Source organism: Phocoena sinus, chromosome 7, assembly GCF_008692025.1.
Source record: "Phocoena sinus isolate mPhoSin1 chromosome 7, mPhoSin1.pri, whole genome shotgun sequence".
Taxonomy (NCBI): domain Eukaryota; kingdom Metazoa; phylum Chordata; class Mammalia; order Artiodactyla; family Phocoenidae; genus Phocoena; species Phocoena sinus.
The window spans coordinates 90,429,622-90,455,454 of NC_045769.1; the positions used below are offsets into that span (position 1 = coordinate 90,429,622).

Genomic DNA, 25,833 nt, shown 5'->3' on the forward strand with positions numbered 1-25,833 from the left:
GTGGCAGGAAGAGAGGGTCTGCTCCCTGGTACTTCTCACCATGGATAGAGCAAGAGGCTGATGAAAGTAATTTCAGCAATTCCAGTACTTCTGATTGATAGAAACTGCTACAGAGATTTCTTCAGCAGGTAGTTGGGGAGGAAGACCAGTTGGAGGTGAGATTTGTAATGAATAAATTCAAGCATTCAAAGATAAGAACTCTATATACTGGAAAATTTCAATGTATTGAAGAATACATGAGATTTCAATAAGAAAATACTCTCAGTATGTACAGACCTTATTTAACTGGCTCTTTTTAAAAATTTATTTTTAACATACACTGTTAAGCAAGATTCATAAATATAGTCCCCCAGATTTAAACCCCTCCTTCTTTCCATGCATGTACAGTCACCAAATAATTAACAAAATACACAAATAAGCATAAAAGAAAAATAAAGTCAGGCAATTCCCAAAAATTTGCAAAGGGAGGTTGAAGACAGCACAATAAAAAGTGTTCCTCTTAATTTTTTTGTAAAGAAATGCCATAAACCACTGTCCTTTATTAATTTTATATTTAGATAAATTTTAGTTTATTTTTATAATTAAGATTAAGGGAAACAGTTGTCATGACATCAAAAATGTTTGTTATTGTATAAAACGTTGGCTTTTTTCCTTTCAGCTAAAAATTCTTCCTGCAATATTTATTCAGAGTTTGAGTGTGGAAATGGAGAATGTATTGATTACCAGCTCACCTGTGATGGCATTCCTCATTGTAAGGATAAATCTGATGAAAAACTGCTCTACTGTGGTGAGTTTCCAATGTATGACTTACTCATTTCAGAATGTAATTCTTTTTATAGCTTTTGGTGTGATTGTCTCCATTTGGTTTATGTGTATGATTTCCTTAATGCCTCTCATTAACATGTAGATCTAAGGCAAATTATTTGGCTTTGTTCTTATTCAAATGGGGCACCATATTTCCTACCCAAAACACATGATATTCATTGAAGAATTTCCTCATGGTTTTCCATGCATGAAGTATAAATTTAAATACAGCAGGAGCCCTGTCTTTTGAGCTGCTTCATTATTCATCATTAGCAAAACGTTTTAGGCTTACATTCCTAAAAATATGTCAGAAATATCAGTTATTGGGTAGATATTGCAGGTTTACTCTGCAGCAAAAGTCCACCGTAAGTCAATAGCATGTTGTTGTGTTGATATCAAAGTCTTATTCATTCTATTTTTGCCTCCAGGATTGTCCCAGAGCTAGTGTCCTTAGGTACAAAGGCTGATTGCTTTAGCCATGGTCCCCATTAAGTGTGGAATTCCACCACCTGTGCCTCTGTAGGTGACACCAAGTGGTAGTCAACCTTTCCTTCTCCCTTGGAAGTAGAGACTGGCTTTTGGACCCTAGTAAGCAACTGTTATTTGCCTTCACTGCAACAATATTTTTCCTGAAAGTTTGTGTCTATGCAATCATTAATAGTTATTATAGAATTGATCCAGATTATTTCTAAAGTAGTCTGATTTATTTTTGTGCTGTAATACAATAGTACTGGTATTATATGCTCTGCAAAATTTAGGAATCTATATCTGGAATTGCTATATCTGGCTTCTATTTTTCTCCTTTGTTTTCTTATATTAGAGAAAGTTAAAACAAGAGGAGGATGGATTTTGGGAAATTTATGTCACTCTTTTACATTGCAGAATAAACACCCTTGGTTAAAATGACAGTCAAATGTAATTTGTCCATAATTTATATGTAACTGAAATCTTAGGGAATTTACCTCAAATGACATGTTTGCTTGAATCAACAGCTATATCCTGTACACCATGAAAATATTAAAGCATATAAAAATGTAATAATAATCAACTTACAAATTCACATTATTATGAATTGGCTTGAGAATATATTTCACATTATTTTTATCTTCTTAGAAGGCAGGTAATATTTGTGTGAGAAGGGGTTAGCAAACTTTTTCTGTAAAAGGTCAGCTTGTATTATAGGTTTTGTGGGCCATATATACTCCTGTCATATATTCTATTTTTTTAACAATCCTTTAAAAATGTAAAAATCATTCTTAGCTTCAGAGCCATATAAAAACAGGCTGATAGGCTGCATTTGGCCTGCGGGCTGTAGTTTGACAATCTCAGGTATAGATTCCAGAGTTTAGAATCACACTTGAGGTTAAATCTTTGTTCCCAAACGTACTAGTGTGTGACTAGCATGAACAAGGGTACTGACTTCTCTATGTTTTAGTTTCTCACTACCAAGCAAATCTAGATGGGGTGATGGTTGGGAGCATTAAATAAACAAATGTACATTTACATATGCTCAATATAGAGCCTGGCACAAAATTACTTTTCAGTAAATGGCAGCTGTTATTATTGTGAGTGGTACCTTCTGCCCCAAATCAGAAAATGTCAGGAGACTCTCATTAAGGTAAATAGAATTCAGAGGCAATTATTATTCTGCTTAGAAAATTTGAATAGACATTTTAAGATTATTTCTAAGAGAAATTTATGGATAAGTAGGTGACTCTTGGATTCACTGATTCAGGGATACATGTTTCGACACTTTTTTCCTTGTTTTAAAATCTTTGTGGGGTACAAAGGAGAGAGGGGATAGGTGTTGGTGTGTCTTTATTACGTTGCAGGTAGAGATTCATTTCTTCAGATTTGAGTATGTGATACATGTTTATTTCTGCGCTAGCTTACAGAAATGCCAGAAACAATAATGTGAGTATAGTTTGACCAGGGCTCCGAGTATGAATCACTGAGGTTAAAACAGTCAGAAAGGCTTTTTACTGCATGAACTACTTGATAATGCACAGATATTCTAACCCAGAACTTGGATGCCACACGGCACTTCTTTTATAGACCCACAATCCGGTTACTATGAATGAGGTATCATCTGTGATCTTCTTTTTGTAAAAATACTTCTATAAGCCCTCCAAGTATGTGTTTTACTTTTCTGTGTAAGAAAACAGAAGCTGTCGAAGAGGTTTCAAGCCCTGCTACAATCGTCGTTGTGTTCCTCACAGCAAGTTATGTGATGGTGGAAACGACTGTGGAGACAACTCTGATGAATTAGACTGTAAAGGTACACACATATTGTATCAGCCTCGGAATATTATCATGCTAAGTGTTTCCTAAACTCTTCCAAAGTGTGTTCCTGAGAGCACTATGGTTTTCCTCTTTTGATACATAACAACAATTAGCATCTATGGACCATACTTTGGTAAATGCTATTGGAGGGGAGTTACTAGAGTCAACTGAAAATTATGACTATATTTTCTGTTTCTATTTCTTTCTTTGCTCACTTCAAAATTCTTTCTCACCTTTTCAGTTCAACCACCCTATTTATGGGACATTTCTACCAGAATATATTAATACTGAATCTACTGCTCCAAAATGTCCCCCTTCATTCCTTAATTCTCTCTCCTACCCATGCTCTCATCATTTTCCTACTTATTGGACACGAAACCTTGGTACTATCCTTGGTTCCTCCTTCCACCATGTTTTATGACCCACATGTCCAATCATCAACAAATCTTCCAATTCTTTGAGATAGATTCCCCTTCAATCTACCTTGAGCCTGGATTAACAAAGTAGCCCTTTCATTGGTCTCCCTGTTTCTACTCTTTCCAGTAAATCTGAATTTTTAGTCATGCTAAAAGTAACTAACAGTCATCATAGTAACGATTGTGACACATCAGCAACCAGACTACCTGGGATAGAACCCCAGCCCCACCACTAACTGCATGACTTTAGATAAAGTACTTAACCAACCCGTGGCTCAGTTTCCCAAGCTGTAAGAAAAAGAGACAATAGTTAAATAAGTATATCAGTATTAGAATAGAACTTGGCATATAGTAAATGCTATGTAAACATTTACTTTTTTATCACTTCCCAGATAAAGCATCCCAATGTTTGCAGAATAAGTGACAAGTTTTTAGTCTGACATTTAAGGTCTCCTAAAACCTGGATCCAACAGATCTTTCCAAACAATTTACCTTTAAAAATCTTTCCATCCATTGAAATACTTTATTGGGTAAAATTCATTAAAGACTGAGACAAAAAATTTGTGAGTTCTATGTGTGCCCTCAAGTAGTTCAAACTCTAAGTGAAAGATAGTCATTTAAACAGGTGAAGATGAATATAAGGTGCTATGATTGCACTATTAAGAACACAGTTTTGTTTTGTTTTTGGGGGGCTTGAAAGTATCCTGAAAGGTTTCATAGACTAGATTAAATTTAAGCTGAGTCTTAAAGTATAAATAAGGTAGAATGATCAAAATAGAAGAGAATTCCAAGTAGAAGGACCAATAATGAAAACTGCAAGTAATTTGATATGGTTAGAGCCAGACTGCATAATGGGGAGTGGTGAAAAAAATGAGGCAAGTTAGAAGAAAGAACCAGGAAATGAAGATTTTTTTTTGGTGCCATGTTAAAGAACATGACCTTTATCTTGCAGTCACCAGAAAGTTTTAAAAAAGCGGGGAAAAAACCTATGATTTTAGAATGAAAACTCTAATACTGAGATCAGAAGGACAAAACAGTAGCCTGTTACAGCAGCCAAAGCTAAAAATAGAGAGACAGATATAACAGCCTTTTAAAAGGTAGCATAACAAGTCTTTTGCAGTAATAAACATGGAGGAAACATGGGAATAGAAGAGATACGTGTGTGTGTGTGTGTGTGTGTGTGTGTGTGTGTGTGTTGTATGCTTTTAAAATATTATTTGTTTTCATTAATTTTTAAATTTATTTTTGTGTGCCTTTTGTTTGTGTTAGATGGGGATAAGATAATAAGAATAGTCCACATTCTGAGGTTGGAGCACCTGTAGACATTCAGATGGAATTGTTTGAAAGGTATATAGGTAAATATAGATCTGGAGCTCAGGTAGTAGGTTTAGACCAGAAGTATTGATTTTGGACTTCTTAAAGAGAGAGAGTTCAAAGGATGTATGGTGTAATAGTTGTTTTAAGGGAGTTCATCAGAATGACCTGTTAAAAATGAAAGATACTAATATAAAAAGGAAAAGTCCCACAGGACTAATAAAAAGAGCTTCACAAGAAATTATTTTTTCAAGAAAGGAGGATAAGTTTGCATTACAGAGAAGGCAAGAGGGCATGCATAGACTGGAGTGTCCACTGTAATTGGCAAATAGAAGATAATCTCTTGCTTGCCTTCAAGAGAGTCAGTTCAGTGCAATGGCAAGGAAAAGCCAGATCACATTGGATTGAAACAGAATATGAATGGTGCAAGAGTAAAGACACTGAATACAGATTATTTTTTAAAAAGGTTAATGGTAAAGAAAAGATGTGTGAAGTACAGTTGTAACGAGAAGGCTATAAAAAGTTGAGGAAGTGAGTAGAATGTGTACAAATTATTTTGTAGCTGATAAAGGACTGAGAAGTTACTCTGCTGTCTTAGACTATATATGACCTTGGCCAAACACTTGAGTAGCTTACTATCTAAGTTGACACTGTAGTTTAGGAAGAGCCAAGTACATTTGAAAATTAAGTCAACTATTGTTTCATATTATTTATAAAATATTAAAAATGATAAAATGTAGTAAGATACGGGAGTAAGTAGAGGGAAATGGATAAGCATTTGGAAGAAAGGAGGAAAGGAAACTAGAAGGGGACCAGAAAATGGGTATGTTCTATTAGTTATTTGTAAGCAGGAAAGAAGAATATAATGAAAACTTTAAGCTAGGATAAAAATAAAATTATCAAGCTAGAATGTGAAGGAACTGAATAATAAATACAGAAAGTAGATTTTAAAACAAAATTCATAAAAAGAGCTACAGAACTGTAATCAGTTACTGTGGATTTTCTTGGAAAATATTTTTTTTGAAAAGCAGTAAGTAAATTAGTGTGTTTGGGTTTATGAAATATAGTACCTAGTACATGGTATGTGTTTATTAAACTCTTATGTGGCTGGTTGAAGCCGTAAGTCTTCCAAAAGTGTAGATAGGTTTCATTCCACCTACTGATATCAATATCAGCTGCTGAATAACAATAAAATAACTCAAAGTGTTATTTCCCCTTTTTTAAATCTAAGCTCTCGATTTCTGTGTTATAACCATCTCAGCCATATACTTGGGGACAGAACTACTCTGAGAATCAAGTTTCTGTCAAAACTTTTCTTTTGTGATAATAATAGTAAAGAGATCATGACAATTGGATATCTTAAGAAACAACAACAAAATCTTATGCCTTGAATTTCTTCCTATCTAATGCAGTACATTTGAAACTGCAAATGCTCAAGCACACGCTATATTATATACTAAAAATTAATAAATTTGAGTAAACGGACTAGCTTCCTTAGGATAAATAAATGGGTAGCTTTTTAGATGAAAGGTTACTTATTACACTTGCATCTTTTAGATTTGATTTTTCTCTCATATTAAGATTGTTCACATGGTATCCTTGTAGGGCACATTTCATGCTGTAGAGGAAAGACTTATTTGGGTCCTTTTTCCATAAGCCAGTTTCTTATAAAGCATTAATTCAGATTTGTGTCCATCAAACACATGGACACTTACAGCACTTAAAAGATAATGAAGGAAAAAGAACATGAACAGGCTCAGGAAGAATGAAAAATGAATGATTTCTCCAAGCCTTTTCTTCCAGTCACTCCTTCTTTGTTTCTGTAGTCAGTGCAACATAGGGATGCAGTGCTTTGTTGTGTGTATATATACACACACACGCAAACCACGTGTTATTGTTGAATGTAAATAAAGTAAAATATAACACAATTTAAACTGTACAATAAAAATGTCAATAAATAAAGAGAGATTTTGATAGGCTGTGGAGAGAGGCTATGGTGGAATCATCCGTAAATTATTTGAGGTACTATTACAGTTTTGTTTGTTTAATTTAGATGTTAATAGTAATTAACATTACTCTTTTTTAGTGCCACAAGTCAAAGAATCTATTTACAGAGTGGAAATGGATATCGCAAGGAATTATTTTTGGTTTCCTATCCTTTGGAAGCAAAGCAAAACCCCAAATCCTCATCAACCTTTTATTACTGCACCTTTATAGCAGTTCCTTTCATGACTGAGAGCTTTAGACATCAGGCTAGCTGGTGAGGATCTAAGGAGTTGTTCAGAAAGTTTATCATTCTGTATTCCTCTTCTGGTGTGTCAGAGTTTGAGTGAATAGATTTGTAGAGAGCGCATAATATCCCCCCTTTGCTCCCTGTTGAGATGAATATACTCCCTTTGAGAAGTACATGAACTTCCTTGGGCCATTTGAACACCTTTAGGTGGACTGGAGAGCTAAGTACTTCTGAGATGACCTACAGGAGAGGAAACTGGTGAGTTTTTCTTTTTTCTTTTTTCCCAAATTCATAGCAAAACTTTGAAGATTCCACAAACAACAAGCTAAAGGAAAAGGATAAGCGTGCCTGCAGAGGAAATCATTATTCCTTCCGGGTTCTCATATCCTTAGAGCCTAAGCAGTGAATTCAATAAAAGATGTGGTTTGAAAGTAAACAGAAGAGATATAACAGCACATTTCATGTATTTTTTCCTTGTCACCTTCCCTTTGCTACAGGCTGGGTAGGAGAGTTGGAAAAGAAAACGTTGAGTTAGGTTATTTACAAGGAACATCCTAAGAACTAGGGAAAGACTAATCGATTTTATATCTTTCCTACCTGATTAAATATTTTAACTGATATGGAGAAAATAAGGTGGATTAAATAGGAAAATTAAGAAACTACATGAGGGAAAGAATGGTTTTACTTTCTCTCTTGCTGCTACTTTTGAGCTACCATCCCTGTCAGATCTTCCTTTGTTGTATCTCGTTGCTATTCCTGGTGTGGCTGTGGTATATTTCCACTCGCATTTTGTAGGTGTACTTTTTCCTTTGTACTATCTGGAGGGAAGAGTCTAGTATTTCCCACTCAGGTTACCTTTATTTGGATGACATTATTTTCTGTTCTCTTTTTTCTAGAACTTTTAGCCTGAAGAAAAGTTGTCAGAGGCTTTCATATTCACTTGACAAATTAGAGATCCCATAACCTTTCTCCCTCAAGACCCACCCTAAGGGTGAAACACATTTCAATACTTGACTGACCAAAACAACATGAGAAAGGAACATGGTTGAGGGACTAGAGAGGTAGAGGTTTTGGCAGAAGAAGCATTTGCTTACTTATGAAGTGACATTGTCACTGTTCCCATGGATTTCTCCTGTTCCAGGACTCTCTTTCCTTGTCTATGAATGCTAGAGACGTTAATCCCCACAACCACCTTGATCCTGCTGCTTATGGAATTGTGCAACCACTTGACATGTCCAATTCCATTGCCACTTATCACCCTATTTAATCCTCTAGTGGTTCCCAAACTCTGTATCAAGTCATGAAATCTATAGAGATAGGATTAGAAGTAAAGGGACAATCGGTTCCTATTTGCACATCTCACCCACTCTAATAGGCTGCCCTTGCCCTCCTCACCAAGATTCAGTAGCCTTATTTTTGTTCTCCTGACCCCCTACCTCATTTTTTCCCTTGCCTTTCTCTAAATACTATTTCCTAACCACTCTTCTCAACTTTAAAGTTATAGTTTCCTTTTGTCTGGTTAGAGTTCCTCTGTTTCTTTGTTATTCCTAGAATTCCATCCAAGACCGTTTTCTACTTGCTCCACATTTCCACTCTTCTTATAAGCCATTCTTTACACTTACTTCCACCTGAGCCCCCAGCACCATTCTTGAAACTCCATTACTGTGAAATCCCTGAATCTCCAGTCCTCTTAACAGTCTGACATGCCATCTCCACGTTCATGTAGTCATAATTTGCCTCTTCACTTTATCTGCCACCAATACCCACCCAGATGGACTCCCTGCCATGTACACAGAAGATTCTCTATGGAAGTTTGGAGGGAGATGGAAATGGTGGAATGGGTTGTGATTGCCCACTTTGCTTCAGAATTAGGATTTCTGGTATCCCAAACTCTAACTGCAAGTATTAGATAATGCACGTCAAGTAGCTTAGAGATAAATCTTTGTAGACTTGTTTAGGAATATTACCACTATCTAGAATATTGTTTCACAGAGAAATGAATTCTGTCTTCTAAATAAGGGGATTATGAGGAATCTTTTGGAACACAACCTCTTAATAGGAGACTGCTGATAGCAAAGTCAGAAACAAAATGTATATGCTTCTCATGATTATTTTCTATGTTATATATTCCATTTATTGTTTCCACTGAAAAATATTGAATGTGAAATGTAATAGAAAAGAATATGGAAGAGATTTTTCTTTATTTAGGCATAAAAGAAAAATACCTACTTTTTTCCTGTTTGGAACAGTGTATTTATCTCTACTTATAATGGCATTATCTGTTTCAAATGATGTTATTTTTAATGAAGAAAACAGTGAAGCAATTATAATTGCAAATTGTAAATAAAACATTTATTCAAATCATCATTTACACACAAATAAGGATACAATTGCAAGATACAATTAAATATAATAAGAGCAGTGCATTATGAAATACAAATGACATACACACCCTTGAATAAAATTTGCATATTTTAAGATAGTATTTTAACCATTTACAATTGACATAATTTATATTTATAATTAAATAGGCTCTTTAAAATATCAACCCTAGTAAAAGTGGCATAATCATAGAGCCCTTCAGGTTGTACATTAAGATAATCAACCTGTGGAAATTTGAATTTGGAATAAAAATCTCACCTAAGTTTAATCTAACACAAAACAAGCCATGCACCTGTTCACAACATATTGCTGAAAACCATTATATGGTAATGAACGTGTAAGCAAAGTAAAAAGGAATATATGATGAAGAATAAGCTATTCTGTACAAAGAATATGTAATGATGGTAGCATATCAAAACTGATTTTCATCTAAGCATAGCAGGGATTTGGAAATCCTTTCCAACAAGAGAGACAAGTCATACCACATTTGTATGGTTCTTGGCATGAGGAATCCATATTTCCTATACCAAATCTTAGTAATATGGCCATGTGAAAGGGGATAACTTAGCATGATGACTTTCTAGCAGTGCTGAACTATTCCCTCTTTGAGTAAATAAAGCAAATACTCTGGTTTCTCCCTCTCAATCTCTGACTCTGTCTGTGTGTCATTTTATCATAGCAGTGAATGTTTCACTTCTTAGCAAACAGATCGGGATTTCTCTGTACACACTCAATCAGGCATTTGCTTAGTGTCATACCTTGTATTTTGAAGTTGGAAGGAGAGAGAAGTTTCAGCAGCATTTAATTTTGTTGTTGTTGTTGGTTTAGCGCTAATATGGTATGATAGGAAAAACAAGGCACGGTCCCTGCTTACAATTTAATGGGGGGAGAGATACATAAACAGGACATTGCAATGCAGTATTATAAGTACTACAATGTAGGGAAGAACAGCGTGACAGGGGAAGACATGAGGCATCTAACCCAAGCTTGTTGTTGGGGGTTATGGGTCAAGTTTGACTGCCCAGAGTTAAGAAGGCAAAACCAAACAAACTTGTAAGAATTAAAGTACTCAAAATGTTAAGCAACGATGTTTGGATAAGTTTATCCAAACTTAAGTGGATAGACGAGATACCTATCTCGTCTATCCATTTGTTTATTTACCTGTTTTTCTAGTTTCAACCTGTGCCACTGTTGAGTTCCGCTGTGCAGATGGGACGTGCATTCCAAGATCAGCACGATGCAACCAGAACCTAGATTGTGCAGATGCTTCAGATGAAAAGAACTGCAGTAAGATATTCCATTACATTTTGTTTGTTCATGCCTGTGCACCTTTGGCATTACATTGAACAGTGTCTAACTCTTCACTGAACCTTGTCCAGAATTGATATGTAATTAACCCTTGTTGTGTAGGATAATTACATATTTACTTCTTCAAATGAGGTTAACTTTTCTTGTTTCTATTACCTACATAGAAGGCTTATAATCTTTGCAGATGAGGTGTTTTTCATTTTTCTGTTGACCTCCTTATAGATAATACAGACTGTACATATTTCTATAAACTTGGAGTGAAAACCACAGGATTCATAAGATGTAATTCTACCTCACTGTGTGTTCTGCCAACCTGGATATGCGATGGGTCTAACGACTGTGGAGACTATTCAGATGAATTAAAATGCCCAGGTAATTCTAGAAGACAAAACAGTCTTTGCCTTGAAGATTTAGGGGCTGGTTGTATAGCATAAACTTATTAATTTTCATTCTTGATACTCAATGGCTCAGATTAAAACAAATATTGTAGACTAAATTAAAAATAATCACCCTGTGCTAGACATGCCACTTTATATTTTTTCATGACTTATGGAATGATACTTGAGAAATCTGTTCTATGTTTGGATCAATTTCTATTTTCATGTTCAGTTCCTCATTCATCCTTTTAAAGTTGGTGATTACATCTTAAAATGTGTAATCTATAAAGTTTTCACAGAAGTAGTATATACTGAGAGAAAACTATCTATAGACTAAAGGGAGGGAGACTATGTTTCTCACCACTGGCTTTACTCCTGTTATTATACAGCTTGTATTGTCAAGTTAGGCTATTTGATGCAGTTTACACAATCTTTTGGCATACTAGTATGGGTAACATAATAGTTATCATTACTGGATCAATGTCAGACTGGTATATTTATATATATTAGCCATCGTTACCTACACAAGCACTGAAAAGTGTCATCTTCATTCTTAGGAGAATGCCTTCCATGAGAAGGTCATGAACCTATTTCTTTCTAACTATTTAAGGAAACAAATTTTAGAAATATATAATAATACCAGAAAGAAAGATGTTAAATTACTTTAACTGAAAGTAGATATGCTTGTAGTATACCATTACATGTGTTCTCATACTGCTGTTTCCTTCTCCTGACCCTGCTGCTACAATTACTTTTTTCCATGCTTAGCAGATGTGTAATAAGTTTTTGAAACATTTTAAGAAATTATATTTGTAGGTATTCCACACACAAGTGTATACAACACACACACACACATATGATCTACTCTAAAGAATTGCTATTCTTAATGGTGCATAATCAATCAATTAACTGGGAAATAGCAGATTCCTTTTTTTCTTTTCCCCACTGCTCATCAGTGTGTGACACTCTGTGATGTTCCTTTTGGGTTTGAAAAGACTCGCTGTATCCTAGGAGGAACTGGATAACTTCTCTGGAGGCACTGGCTCACTGCACATCTACATCTTTTCTTTTTTTTTTTTAACTTTATCCTTCATTATATAAAACATTAAATATAGAAAATTGCTTTAGACTCAACAAGTTTTTCCATTAATATCCTCTTTTTGATCCAGGATCCAATCCTAGATTGGATTTGGTTATCATATCTCCCTGATTTCCTTTGGTCTATGCCAGTTTTTTAGCTTTTCCTTGGTTTTCATGACCTGGACATTCTTTAATGTCCTCAGCTTAGCTCTTTTTATTTAGGTTTTCTTGTTATTTACCTCTTCCAGTTCAAGGAGTATTACTGTTTTGATATCTACCTATATTGCATAAGTCTAAGATTAATTTAATTTATTTGACATTAAATTCTATATTTTATCACAGTTCAAAACAAACACAGATGTGAAGAAAATTATTTTGGTTGTCCTAGTGGAAGGTGCATTTTGAATACCTGGGTATGTGATGGTCAGAAAGATTGTGAGGATGGACTTGATGAATTCCACTGTGGTGAGACATTATATCTTGTTTTACTTTTATAAACTATATTATTATTTATATACTGATGTTCTCTTACATAGAAATTTTACACAAAATATTGCTAATTGATTTTAACATCAATTTTTATTTTGATTAAATATCACAAAATGGTAAAAATTAAAATAGAACAGAAGAACTTATAATGGAGAATAACAATCTCCCATACAGCCTTTTAACCTTTTCTATTTTTGTTAGTGATTACCTCCATTAATCTAAATGATATATTTATACCTTCATTTCCTGACTTATTAAGTTTATATGCTAATGTATTTACCTTCTGCTGTGAAAAATAAGGATTTAGCTCACACAACTCATTATAGTCTCCCTACCTCTTATTGACTATTATTATCCTAAATGTTTCTATTAATTACATGTATAGATTTAAATAGTATAGTTAAACTTGCATTTCTTCAAACTGTCGTCTATCACTATCCACATCCTAATTTCTGTGTGTGTACATTTCATTTCACTTGGCAAGGTAAGAAAGCATTTAAAATTTTTATTTCTATAAAATTTACGGATTTTATGATTTTCAGGCCAAAGAAATTCCTAAAAAAGCATAAAAAGCATATATTCACTCTTTTCATTTAACACAAATAGCAAACACTGTGATGAATAGACAGAGTAGGAAAAAAGATTAAAAATGGATTGTCTAAGAAATGCCAAAGTCCCATAAAAGTAAATGTCATCATGAAATATGAAGGTGCATTTTGTTTGATTAAGATGCCATATATCTTTACATTACAGCCAGATTCTGAACAAGAGTAACAGAGAACTTTACAAATAGTTTATGTAGAGTCATACTTCCTGGAACAGAAGCCATTATACGGTTGTATCTTCTTTAATCTTATTTTTTCTGGGCTTCAGTTTTTCTAAATGTCTCTCTTTTCACAGGTCATGTTAGTAAATATTTGAAATAAAAATGCAAAGTTTTTAAATAGTTTATACGATAAAAATCAAATTTTTATTTTTATAGTCATTTATATTTTGAACATATTAATTTGGTAGGATTTTATTCTTGGGTGTTTCCTGGTGATAAATGGACTAAGGGTGGAGGAGAGCAATCACAAACTTTGGAAATAAATGGAATACACCATTATAAATGCATAGCTTGGTAATAAAATACCAGCCACCATGCAAATGAATATGGATGTTATTAGTCAGATTTAAGTGTTCCCAAGGCAGAGAAAGGAAAACATCAAAGTGTTAAGTATGTATAGGTACAAAACTGATGGCTTGTCATCAAGCTAAAACCCCCTGAGTCACGTCATCTTTAAAAACAAATGTATATGGTGGTGAGTTCACCATATTTATGACCTTACCTAGGATGTAATTTTTTTCTCCAACTGTTCAAAAATAGATTAAAAATTAGGAAAAGGGCTTCCCTGGTGGCGCAGTGGTTGAGAGTCCGCCTGCTGATGCAGGGGACACGGGTTCGTGCCCCGGTCCGGGAAAATCCCACGTGCCGTGGAGCAGCTGGGCGCGTGAGCCATGGCTGCTGAGCCTGCGCGTCCGGAGCCTGTGCTCTGCAACGGGAGAGGCCACAACAGTGAGAGGCCCGCGTACAGGAAAAAAAAAAAAAATTAGGAAAAAATGACTAGACCACACTTGGAATATTTATTTTATATCTGTACCCTACATGTTAGAAAAAGACAGTAATGTACTTAGGAAGAGTGACCAGCATATTGACTAGCTCAAAGTCAAACCCTGTGAGATTATGTTGAAGGAACAATGTTGTATAACCTGGATAACTCAGAGGGAATATGCAAGCCGTGGTCAAAATTTTATAGCACTGTCATAGAGAAGAGGACTCTGGCTTGTTTTATTTGGGATGGCTGGTTTTAGCAACGGCTAAAGAACTTTCTCGTGTTGGATCTTTCCTAAGAATGTCTCAAAGGATTTATTTTTTCTTTTGCACCTAAAACAAACATTCTTATGGGTTTTTTTGCTTGTTTTTTTTTAGGTTCCTCTTGTTCTTGGAACCAATTTGCATGTTCTGCACAAAAATGTATATCTAAACACTGGATTTGTGATGGAGAGGCTGATTGTGGAGATGGATTAGATGAAAGTGATAGCATTTGTGGTGAGTTGTTCCTTTTGTGTTCTTATTCAGTTTTTAGGAGTATGATACATATGCTCTACTGTTTTAGAGTATACAGAAAACTTTGTCTTCTACTTTGTTAAACTTAACATTAAGCTTATATGTATATACATTTCGATGTAACTGTTTTTATTATTTTTATGACAACTTATCAGTCTACAATTTTTCATATATACATTTACCATTAGAGTTTTAGGATTTTTTGCTGAATATTAACACAATGAATGTATTTGCAAATTGTATTTCTAGTCTTCAGTGACTTCTTTAGAATGGATCTCAATGATTGGGATTACTTGGATCAAATGATTGAAAATTTTCTCATTGCTCTTGATAAGTATTGCTAAGTCACCATCCAAATTTACTATGCAGGTTTATACTGCCATAAGCCACACATGGTGTGTGTTTGTGTATTATAGTAATTACGCTTATTGAATTGTTTTAAATGGAAATTAAGGAAGCAGGCTAATGTATATGATTTTAAAATGTACTTAAACATTCAGCTTTATAGGATTAGAGGTAGAGTGTCAAATGTCTCTGTTTACTATACGTCAACTACATTGGCTAAAAACCAACGTGATTGCTTTTAATTAATCACAGACATTTAACAAATAATTTAAATTTAATTATTAAATGAATTTTTTAAGAGGTAGAAGAAGGAAGCAACCTAATCTCCATACATTAGTTATGGTTGGCCAGGCATTCTACTAAATTATTTACATGTCTATCTGTCTATTTATCTTTCTGATCGGTTTCCATATGTATGTTTGTACCTATAGCTATATATTCTTTGTTCATTATATCAACCCTATTTCATAACTGTTATCATTCTCATTTAAGAGAGAAAAGGACCCGAGTCATAGAATAAGGCTCATTTATGGAGTTAAGTGTACTTAACACATTTTTTAAATTTTCAGGAGTTGTGGCCTGCTATTTAGGTCACTATCATGGAAAAAGGACTATAAGGTTTATAATGTTCACACTAAAATGAAGTTCTCTGTATGTATCATAAAATTGGAGATATCCTCAGAAAGTAGGCAATTTATTTTCCTGTATTAAGCCACCTAAAATCTACTTTTTATTTACACAGCTGAAACAATTTAGTTATACAACAGATAAAGATAAATGTAGAAAGATTACTATCGAAAACCTCTGAAAGGAAGAAAAATCATTAATTAATTAGATGACTGGCCAGTCTGTTTTAATTATTTTGTTTCTCTTTGCCATTAAATACTTCTTTTTTAAAAATTTTTTATTGGAGTGTAGTTGATTTACAACATTGTGTTAGTTTCAGGTGTACAGCAAAGTGAATCAATTATATATATACATATATCCACTCTTTTTTTTTTCTTTTTTTTTTTTAGATTCTTTTCCTTTATAGGCCATTACAGAGTATTGAGTAGAGTTCCCTGTTTAATTTTAACAAAAAGACTACCAATTTACAGCAGGTTGAACATGTTTCTGGTCTCTAAAATTATGTTGCTTTTGACCCTTTGTTTAATTCTACACTAAATGGCTCCCCTGACACCTCTATCCTTCTTAAGTGGACACAATATAATAGAAGTGGTAAAGACTCTAAAGTCATACAGAGTTGAATTCTCCTGCGTCTGCATTTTCCAGCTGTGTGATCATGGGATGGTCCACTTTATCCCTTATTCCTCAAATTCTTTACCTATTAAATGGTTACAAGACATCTACCTTATGTAATTATCGTGATCAGCTGACATGGCCAATGTGTACTATATAAATGAATTTATTCCCATTCTCTTTTGTTGTGTTTCTCCTGCTCCCTCCCTTATTTTTTAGAGTGGTATTGTCATGTCAGTGTCTATCAATGTCCTGATAAGGTTTGTTTTTTTTTTTTTGCGGTACGCGGCCCTCTCACTGTTGTGGCCTCTCCCGTTGCGGAGCACAGGCTCAGCGGCCATGGCTCACGGGCCCAGCTGCTCCGCGGCATGTGGGATCTTCCCAGACCGGGGCACGAACCCGTGTCCCCTGCATTGGCAGGCGGACTCTCAACCACTGCACCACCAGGGAAGTCCCTGATAAGTTTTTTAAAGGATTTCATGGTAATGAACATATTTACCTGCCATCAAAACACCCAGTCTATTTAATATAATCACAGGCTGCAATTTATATGCTACCAAGCTGTTGTTACATAAAAATTACTGCTTTAGGTCAACCATCAGTCAATGAATTGGACTTAATATTTTAGGATTGGAAAGGAACTTTATAAATAATTTATCTCAGTGGTTTTCAACCTTTAGTGTACAAAAAATCCTGTTCAGAAGTTTGTTAAAAATGTAGATTCTTAATTCCCATCTCCAAATATTCTGATATAGACATATTCTTTCTTCATAAGCACATAGTGGTTCTGACTTGGGATTTGAGGATTCACTTATAAAAATCATAGTCTAGTTCACCTGTGTCATGTGATAGATGAAGAAAGAAAAACTCACAGAGGTTAATAAATTTGCCTGAAGTCACTCAGTGAATCAGTGATGACAGAACTAGGAACAGAATTCAGGTTTCTGAAATACTTACTAAATTGGATAGTAACTCTCACCAATCAAATATTATATCTAAGTAGGTACCCAAGATGGATCTGGTAGAATTCCTTCAGCTTGTCTTCCTTCTCCCTTGGGATTCATGTCCCTGAGAAAGGCAATGTGTCTCCAGATGACAGTGGTAATTATGGAAGGAAGCGATGAGTTTTTTCCTTGGCTCATTTTCTTTTAAATTGACGATGATGTTTTGGTATGCTCTTAACACAGAATCTGTTGAAACACTTTAAAGGGAGCCAGAAAATTAGCTGCAAAGAGCTTTATGCCATTTTATAGTTTTAGGTATCTTAGTAATTATCTAGTCATAACTCTCATTTTAGAGTGAAACTCAGACACTAGTCTTCTGCAAGGTCATACAAAGTTAAATTTCTCAACAGTAAAATCAATGCTATATCTATTATGCCTCCCTTGGGAATAAACTGGAGTGATAATAAGAAAGTAGACAAGGGGCGCTAAATGCATCGAAACTTCCATAGCAGAAAGAATGCAATTTTTTGCATCTCCAGCTAAATAATAAAAATATTATGGAAATTAAAGCACTAACTGAGAGTCTAAGAGTGAAAGTGACACTCTATGTTCTTATGACAAGCTTAAAAAAATAGATAAGGAGGAATAATGTATAAATAACTTGTAGGAAGAGAATTTTATTATAGAAAGTACTAAAGACAATAGGTAGCAAGTAAATTCATTTTTAAATTAAAGCAACATTTGTTTAATAGATTTTCTTTATAATTTCTTCCAGTAATAGATATCATATTAAACTCATTCTATTAGCACTGATCCTCAACAAATAAGCAAATCTGAATTACCTGGGGGATTTTTCAATATTCACTTGCCATTCTGTCCTCCCAATTAAAGTATATGTAGGAAGAGACATGTTTACGTTGAAAAAGATCACCAGGAGGTTCCACTTTGTCACCCTGCTGTACTCCCATAGTGATAACATTGCATTAAAAAACATGTTCTTCTCATAAAAACTCTGTGGCTGAAAAGTAAGATGATAATTGGTAATCCAATTAAAGTAGCTTTAAAGGTTTGGAAACAACTATCCATCAATCTAGGCAGTCATATTTTCTTCTTGGAGATACTAACATTTTTTTAATAATTCTTACAACTTGTTTTTTAACATCTATTCTATGGGTAGCATTTGGTCACAAGAAAGTGAAATTAAAGGGAAGTTAAATTTGGGGGCATGTTGCTGATTTACTCAACAAATATTTTATATACATAACAAATAAACCATTTAATATGTATAACTGTACTTGGGGCTTGGGAAATACCAGGAGAATGAATCATTTTCTAATTTTACTCAATTACCCTATGCCCATATAAAGAAAAACAAAGAGAAACCACCCATGACCCTTTGAATTTACAGTCAACAAGCATTTCTTTTTTTTTCCTGTATACATTTGAAAACAACATCATGCAACTGAAGGAACATTGAATTGATAGAGCGAAGAAAAGGTAGATTCGTTTATTAAGTGTGTAAAACCAAAGGGAACATGCATACATTTATACTTTTCAACAACACAAGGTGGGGAGGAACAGTAATGATATTACTGTTTAAGAGAAGATACTTAGGAATCAAAAAGGTTTTGGACTCCCAGTTCAACATGTGGCTCCCTCTGCAATTTGTGACTTCCTGCAAGCTTTCCAACATCTCAGAGCCTCAGTTTCCTTTTCTGTGAAATGAGACTAATAATAGTTCTACCATTTGAGGCGATTGTGAGGACTAAATTAGTTAATGTGTTAAGTGCTTAACATATATTAAGCAATAAAAATGCTGTTATTATCCTTATAGGTTCAGTCCTTTTGAAATTTTATCTCAGTTTATTCACAATGAGATTTCTATGTTTTGCTACATTTTACAAGGAGAACATACTCATTATTTTCTGCCATGTAGCTTTAAAAAATATAATACTTGCTACTGAGAAGGAATGAATTCTGAGAGGAAACTGTCCATAGGGGATGGATAATATGTGATGATTCCAAATAACTACAGTTTTTTCCTTGTCAGCGGCATTCTTCTGCTTCCCTTCTTGTCTATAGGAAATGAAATTATAGATCTTTCTCAACGGACCTGCTGTGTGTGATCTTAATGGCATTTTTTTTGGTGGGTTTCAGGTGCCATCACCTGTGCGCCTGACATGTTCAGCTGCCAGGGCTCCCATGCCTGTGTGCCCCGACACTGGCTGTGTGATGGTGAAAGGGACTGTCCAAATGGAAGTGATGAGCTCTCCACAGCAGGCTGTGGTATGAACACTCATGGGGTTGTCTATGAAAGAAAGCTGCTGCAGCATCCTCAGACAGTTGCTTTTGTAGTACTCACCATATCACCTTTTCTCTCACTTTCCCAATCCCTGGACTCATACGTAGTATCAGAATTAATCAGGTGGGATGTCGTCATCACAGAGTTCAGCAACCCCTCTAACCACTGTTCAGAGTGTTTCCAACATGAACAGAGGGATTACCCATTTTAAAACTGGTTTTGATGCACGAAGATTTTTCACTTCATTCCTGAGATAATTTAACTACGCTGTGTATGTGTGTGTGGTGGGTTTGTTACTTCCTTTTTAGCATCTTCCTCCACCCTCCCACCCCACACTCCACTTGAAGGCTTTTAGATTGTCTATTACAGATACTCTGTAAATGGCTGCTGTGATCCTAAATAACTACTGATAAGAAGGTCAGTAAACATCTATTAGTCCTACGGATAGGATATTAGCCCTTAGGTCAGGTAGAAATAGTATGTATATAGCTGAATGGAGCTGGGGAATCAGAGGAACACCTTTGGAGGCCAGAGAGTTTACTAAGTTTCTAACCGTAGGTCACCTCAGGAAATCTTCAGGGGATTACTGAATAGTAAAAATTTAGATAAATTCCTTTGCATGATCAGGAGAATGAAGGGACTGAGTATTTGAATGCTGATCCCAAGGTCACATAGGGGATCTGTTGAGCAATTTATTAGGAACAGTGCTGTGAACTCTGCTTATTAAAGTGAAGTCTACCAGTCATCCCTCTGATGACCTGTCTTCAGGTCTTTAAAACTATAATTGAAGCCATAATGTAATAGTGTGTGTATGTGGGTGTGTGTATATGGGGGATACTTAAAGCAGAGAAGGAAAAAGAAGACTTTGAGGCAGGCTTGTGTGCACAGAGCTCATGCTATTGTAGAATAAATCAGTTTGATCTTGAAACTGATATGTGTGCCTGTAAAGGTCAATGGGGCCACTGAGGGCTACATAATAAAGGATTATGCATCAATTCAGGGATCCAGATGGTCCCTGTATACTGTTGCTATTGTAGCAAGTTAATGCTCCAGGACACATATTAACACTTTTGGACCACATGGGTGCTATTAAGTAAATTATGTTAAAATACAACAAATTGTACTGAAGTGACACGAAAGCATTAATTCCAAATAAGCCTCTGTTGCTTAGTATCTTAAAGAATAATTCATGCATTAGAATTGGCATAATTCACTTGAGTTATATAAGCTGTCACACAGTTAAAAGTTAGCGTAGTGATTAGTAACTGAATTTTACTCTAATTATAATGGGCAGTTTTGAATGCTGCTCCTATGTGGCTTCTGTATCATTTTTGAAAATAAATTTGTTTAAAATTAGTTACACTTGATTAAATTTAAGTAATTCTTTTTGTTTCACCTGCTCATGTCTCTTTTTAGTCATTACTGAGTTTTGAAAGCAGATTTCCTTTTTTCATGTAGTGTGGGGCAGTTTGGGGATCGGGAGCTGATAAGCATGTAAAAGAATAATTATAATAACTTAAGTGTCAGAATGATACATAGAAAAGATACTAGATCATCACAAATAAATATTGTGTAAAAAACCTTAGAAGTCTCCTGGAAGGATTTCAAGAAAAGTAATGTTATCTCAGTTGTGAAGGAAAAAGAGAAGAAAGAGAAGTGTTCTAGATAGAGCAAAGTGCCTATTAAGACATGAAGGGGAGAGATTGGAAGGCATGTAAATTTTTTCAGCTGCCCATTATACATCAGTTATTTTGGTAGGTGCTTTTATTTACATTATTGAATTTCCACAGTATCTCGGTGAAGTGCTTTTGGGGATCTTCCAAAGATAATTGTTGTATAGATAGGAATTGAAACAGCAACTAAGAATGTACTGAGTACCTAAAATGAGCCTATCTGCTTCATGTACCTTATCTAGTTCTTGCAGAAAATTTATCAGATAGATTTTATTATCCTCATTAAACAGATAAATAAACAGATGCACCAAGAAGGTAAATAGCTTCCTTAGGATAAAATTATGAGTTGAAGAGCAACTTTTTGCAAAGCCTCCTCCTTTCCAGTGTACTGTAATAACATGTAGAGGATTCTTTTTGCTTTCACTTAAAAAAAATTAAGATATAATTGACCTACAATATTATGTTAGTTTTAGGTGTGCAACATAGTGATTTGATATGCTTATATCTTATTACAAAATGGTTACCACAACAAGCTTAGTTAACATCCATCATATAGCAGATTCTTAACATTTGAAATATCCCAAACCTTGAGTCATATCATAGCATTTACCCTTTCCATGTAAGAAAAGTAATTAAAATATTTAAATGATCAAACTTCTATGATGCTATACATATACTATTAAAGCTTATTTCCTCTGTACGAGTCAGCTGAAGTTTTACTGCACATTTTAATCAACCATTTTTCCTGCTGGTTAAGGCCCTTGCTAGAGAATACTTTCATGGATCAGTATTCCAAAAGGATTGAAGTTCCATTTTATGGATCGATATTCCTAATTTAGTGTGGTACTTATGGTTGGGCTCATCTCACCATAGATCTTAACCTATTTCAACACCCCATTGAAGTCACCCAAAGTTTTATCTTCCTCTTGAAAACAGTAACTTTCTTAGCCCTTTTGATTTTCTTTTCACTTCCATCATGAGCATTAGCACTTGGTGGTCTTTTCAGGTCCATTTTTCACAAAGAAGCAGGTTTTTATCACTTTACTAGCTTTACTACAAGCATGAGGAGAGAAAAAACCCAGCCACATTATTATAGTTGAGTGATTTTTTATCACATATGAACCTTTGAATTCATCCTTCGGCAAACTTACAAATTGCTAAATGGCCTGAAATTTCAAGGTCACTCTAGAATTGTTGAACATATCAACACTAAAACTTTGAATTATATATATTTATATTCATATATTCAAATACTACTTATAATGAAATACATATATTAATATATATTATTAATTTATCTGATATATTGAATGTTTAGCTAAGTTTCCTTTTTAAAATAACCTTGAATTATTGAGTGTATTGAGTACAATAACATACATTTCCCAAACTCATAAAGTAGGGGAAGATAAAATTGGTGCTCATCTAACTTAATTTCTTGTGATGTCTTTCTTAGCTCCCAATAACACATGTGATGAAAATGCTTTCATGTGCCATAATAAAGTATGCATTCCCAAGCAATTTGTTTGTGACCATGATGATGACTGTGGAGATGGCTCTGATGAGTCACTGCAGTGTGGTAAGTATATATAAACTTTTCATGGAGAAGATTCTCAGGCTGAGTAACAGTCTTTTAAAATGACTCCAGGAATATATAAATAAATAACAAAAACAAAGAAATACATTTCTTAATCTCACTAAGAACATGTAACTTCAGTAATATAGACACACCACATATAACCTCTTTAAACTCTACCATAATTACACACCTATTTGAAAATTATGCCTACTTGTTATAGTGTATTCTTATCAAGAACCACACTGGAAAATGTTGATAAAAATGTGTTTGGTTTTAAGTACTTTGAAATACCTTTTATTTTAAAGACAATATATAGCTGGTTAGTTCAGTCTTACAGCCAAATCAATATTTGAGTGAGGAAAAAAGAATACAGTTCACAGCTATCAGAGAATCTAGATACTTAACATTTTTCTTTTGCTTTATCTTTTTATACATGTATTTACTTGTTAAAATTTAATGTTATTATTATGAAATTTATCTTATCACATATATATTTATCTAACCATCATATCTATATAATGTATATATGAACACATATATAACTTTTGTGATAAAAATTAGTATATTAAAAATTCCCAGTTGATATTGAAATATGTGAACATAGTATTTTTGTAAAATATTTAAATGTATACATGAATAAATATAAAATGAAAAGCTGTGAAATCCACACATACCTATGAAAGGTAGTAGATTTAGCTTCCCTTTGCCCTCCCTATGCAGCATCTATCAGTTACAGATGGAGGATAAAGTAGAATCTCTAGCTTGGGTGACTTGGAGGATGGTGTTGCTGTTAATGAGCTTTAGAATGAGGTTAAGGGGCAGTTTTGCTGGTGTGGGAGAAGAAATGTAACAAATAATTAATTTAGGATATTTTGAATATGAAGTGTTAATCAGACAATCACATGAAGCTGTATAGTGAGTGTTTGAAAATTTAGTTCTAGAGTATGATCAGGACAAATAATATTAACCTGGTGGCCATCAGCATAAGGGTGATACTCAAAATATGACAAAGAATGATAATACCCAACACTGTACAAAGGAAAAGGGGAAAACCATATACTGAAGGCTGAAATAAGGGCTTACCCTGTAACATTTTAGAGTAGAACAGAATAAAACTTTATACAGAAAGAGGGTGAAAAGGGAATAGCAAAAGCAAAGTTAGAAAGAAGCCTGGGAGAGTGGATTATGAATATTAAGTCAGGAAACTATTTCCAAGGTAGTATGGACAACAGCATCAAGTACTGGAGGACAGTGAAGCAGATAGGAGCCAGAGACACCTATGAATTTACCAACTGTCACTTGGTATTTATTAGCTCTGAGAGGAATTTCAGCAGGTAGATGTTGCAGAAATGAGACTTTAATGAATGAAAGTAAGTGAGAGCAAAGAGGTAAGTGAGTGAAAGGAAGATTGAGTAGGGACTTGACTGAGCAGGGAAGAAGGGACATGTCTTGTTAAGAGTTATGTGGATGGATTTTTATTGTTATTGGACTGGGAGAGACTTGAACATATGTATTGGGTGAAGAGGAGGAACTAGTGAAGAATGAGAGGGTGGGAAGGAATACTAGGGAAACTGGGGATATTTTAGAACTATCTAGTTTTGCCATGCAATATGATAAACGTCTCAATTAAATAATCATTGTTTAATCTTTTTTTCTGCTGAAATTTTATTTTTAAACCATAAAAATCTTACATTCTCTCTTCAAAGGTAAAATATTTGCCTACATTTATCAGAAAGTTTATAATAGAAATGACATTTTTTATTGTTAACAAACTCTGGAAAAAAACCAATCTAAAACTTCATAATATTCAAAATCAAATGAGTTTTACTTACAAACCAGCTTAGATATGAACATTAACAACTGATTGATTGATACTGTGTTTTGAACAAAGCCTTTTAATGCCTCTAAGAATCAATATGTAAGATAATTACAATAGTTTTGTGCTTATTGCTCTATGAATTGGATTTTAATTTTCTCATTTTAACAATTTCTTTACACTTTTAATGCTGCTTCCCAAACATAAACGTGACATTATAGCTTCTGAAAATTATTATTATAACCCAGAATCAGTTCATCCATATGTTCTAGTACTGTACCTAACCAAGCTTAGTCTTGAAAATAATTTTGAGTAGCTTTCATTTTGTTTTCCATTCTAAAGGGAATCTTTAGGATACAGATAATAAGTGAACAGAGGTTGTATACTTGTGGTGCATTCTTGTTTCCTTACTTAGAAACAAAATAAGAGTGCCTTGTTTCCAACTTTATTTTCTGGACTTTAATCCTACTTCTAACCACAAATATCTCTTGCAATTATTGTAACTGCCCTAGAAAGAAATGAGAAACATTTCCCATAAGAGGCCTGGGTAACTCACATGGTTAATTAAGTTTAGTGTACATTATGAAATAAAGTTTTAATGAATATTTGTTATATGAATTGGAATGTTCCTTTGTGTTCAGGATACAGACAGTGCAATGCAGAAGAATTTAGTTGTGCTGATGGACGATGTCTTTTAAATACTCAATGGCAGTGTGATGGAGACTTTGACTGCCCAGACCATTCTGATGAAGCACCTATAAACCCAAAGTGTAAAAGTGCAGGTACAGAAAATATATAATACTATGTTTATTCCAAAATTTGTTTTTTTAAGGCAATATTGTGACTCTGTTTTTTAGTCTCATATAATATTCAATGAGAGGAAATGCAAATAATTAAGCATGTGATGCTTCTGTTGATACCATGCAGGATCCTAGTAATCAACTTTGTTTTGGGGCTAGTTATAGAAGTGTAAGTCTGTGCCCCAAGTATGAAGATTTGTGGCAATGAACCAGATGAATTCATCATTCTCCTCCTTTAAAGAAGTCATTTTTTCTTAATATATTATTTTATGTGAGGATAATTTTCCTGTATGGACCTACTTGAAAATTTAATAATAAAAGAAATTGAGATTTACTGAAATAGAG

The 25,833-nt window shown here is 34.3% G+C and overlaps 1 protein-coding gene across 1 annotated transcript in view; it reads left to right on the plus strand.

The window, feature by feature from the left end:
• Positions 1-25,833, plus strand: part of LRP1B (LDL receptor related protein 1B) — a 1,461,391-nt gene that overhangs the window by 1,169,708 nt on the left and 265,850 nt on the right. Inside the window, 9 exon segments of the mRNA XM_032636635.1 lie at positions 659-787; positions 2,963-3,082; positions 10,606-10,719; positions 10,963-11,112; positions 12,540-12,662; positions 14,656-14,775; positions 19,479-19,607; positions 22,750-22,872; positions 25,330-25,470. Of these exon segments, the coding sequence (XP_032492526.1) occupies positions 659-787; positions 2,963-3,082; positions 10,606-10,719; positions 10,963-11,112; positions 12,540-12,662; positions 14,656-14,775; positions 19,479-19,607; positions 22,750-22,872; positions 25,330-25,470 (1,149 nt within the window).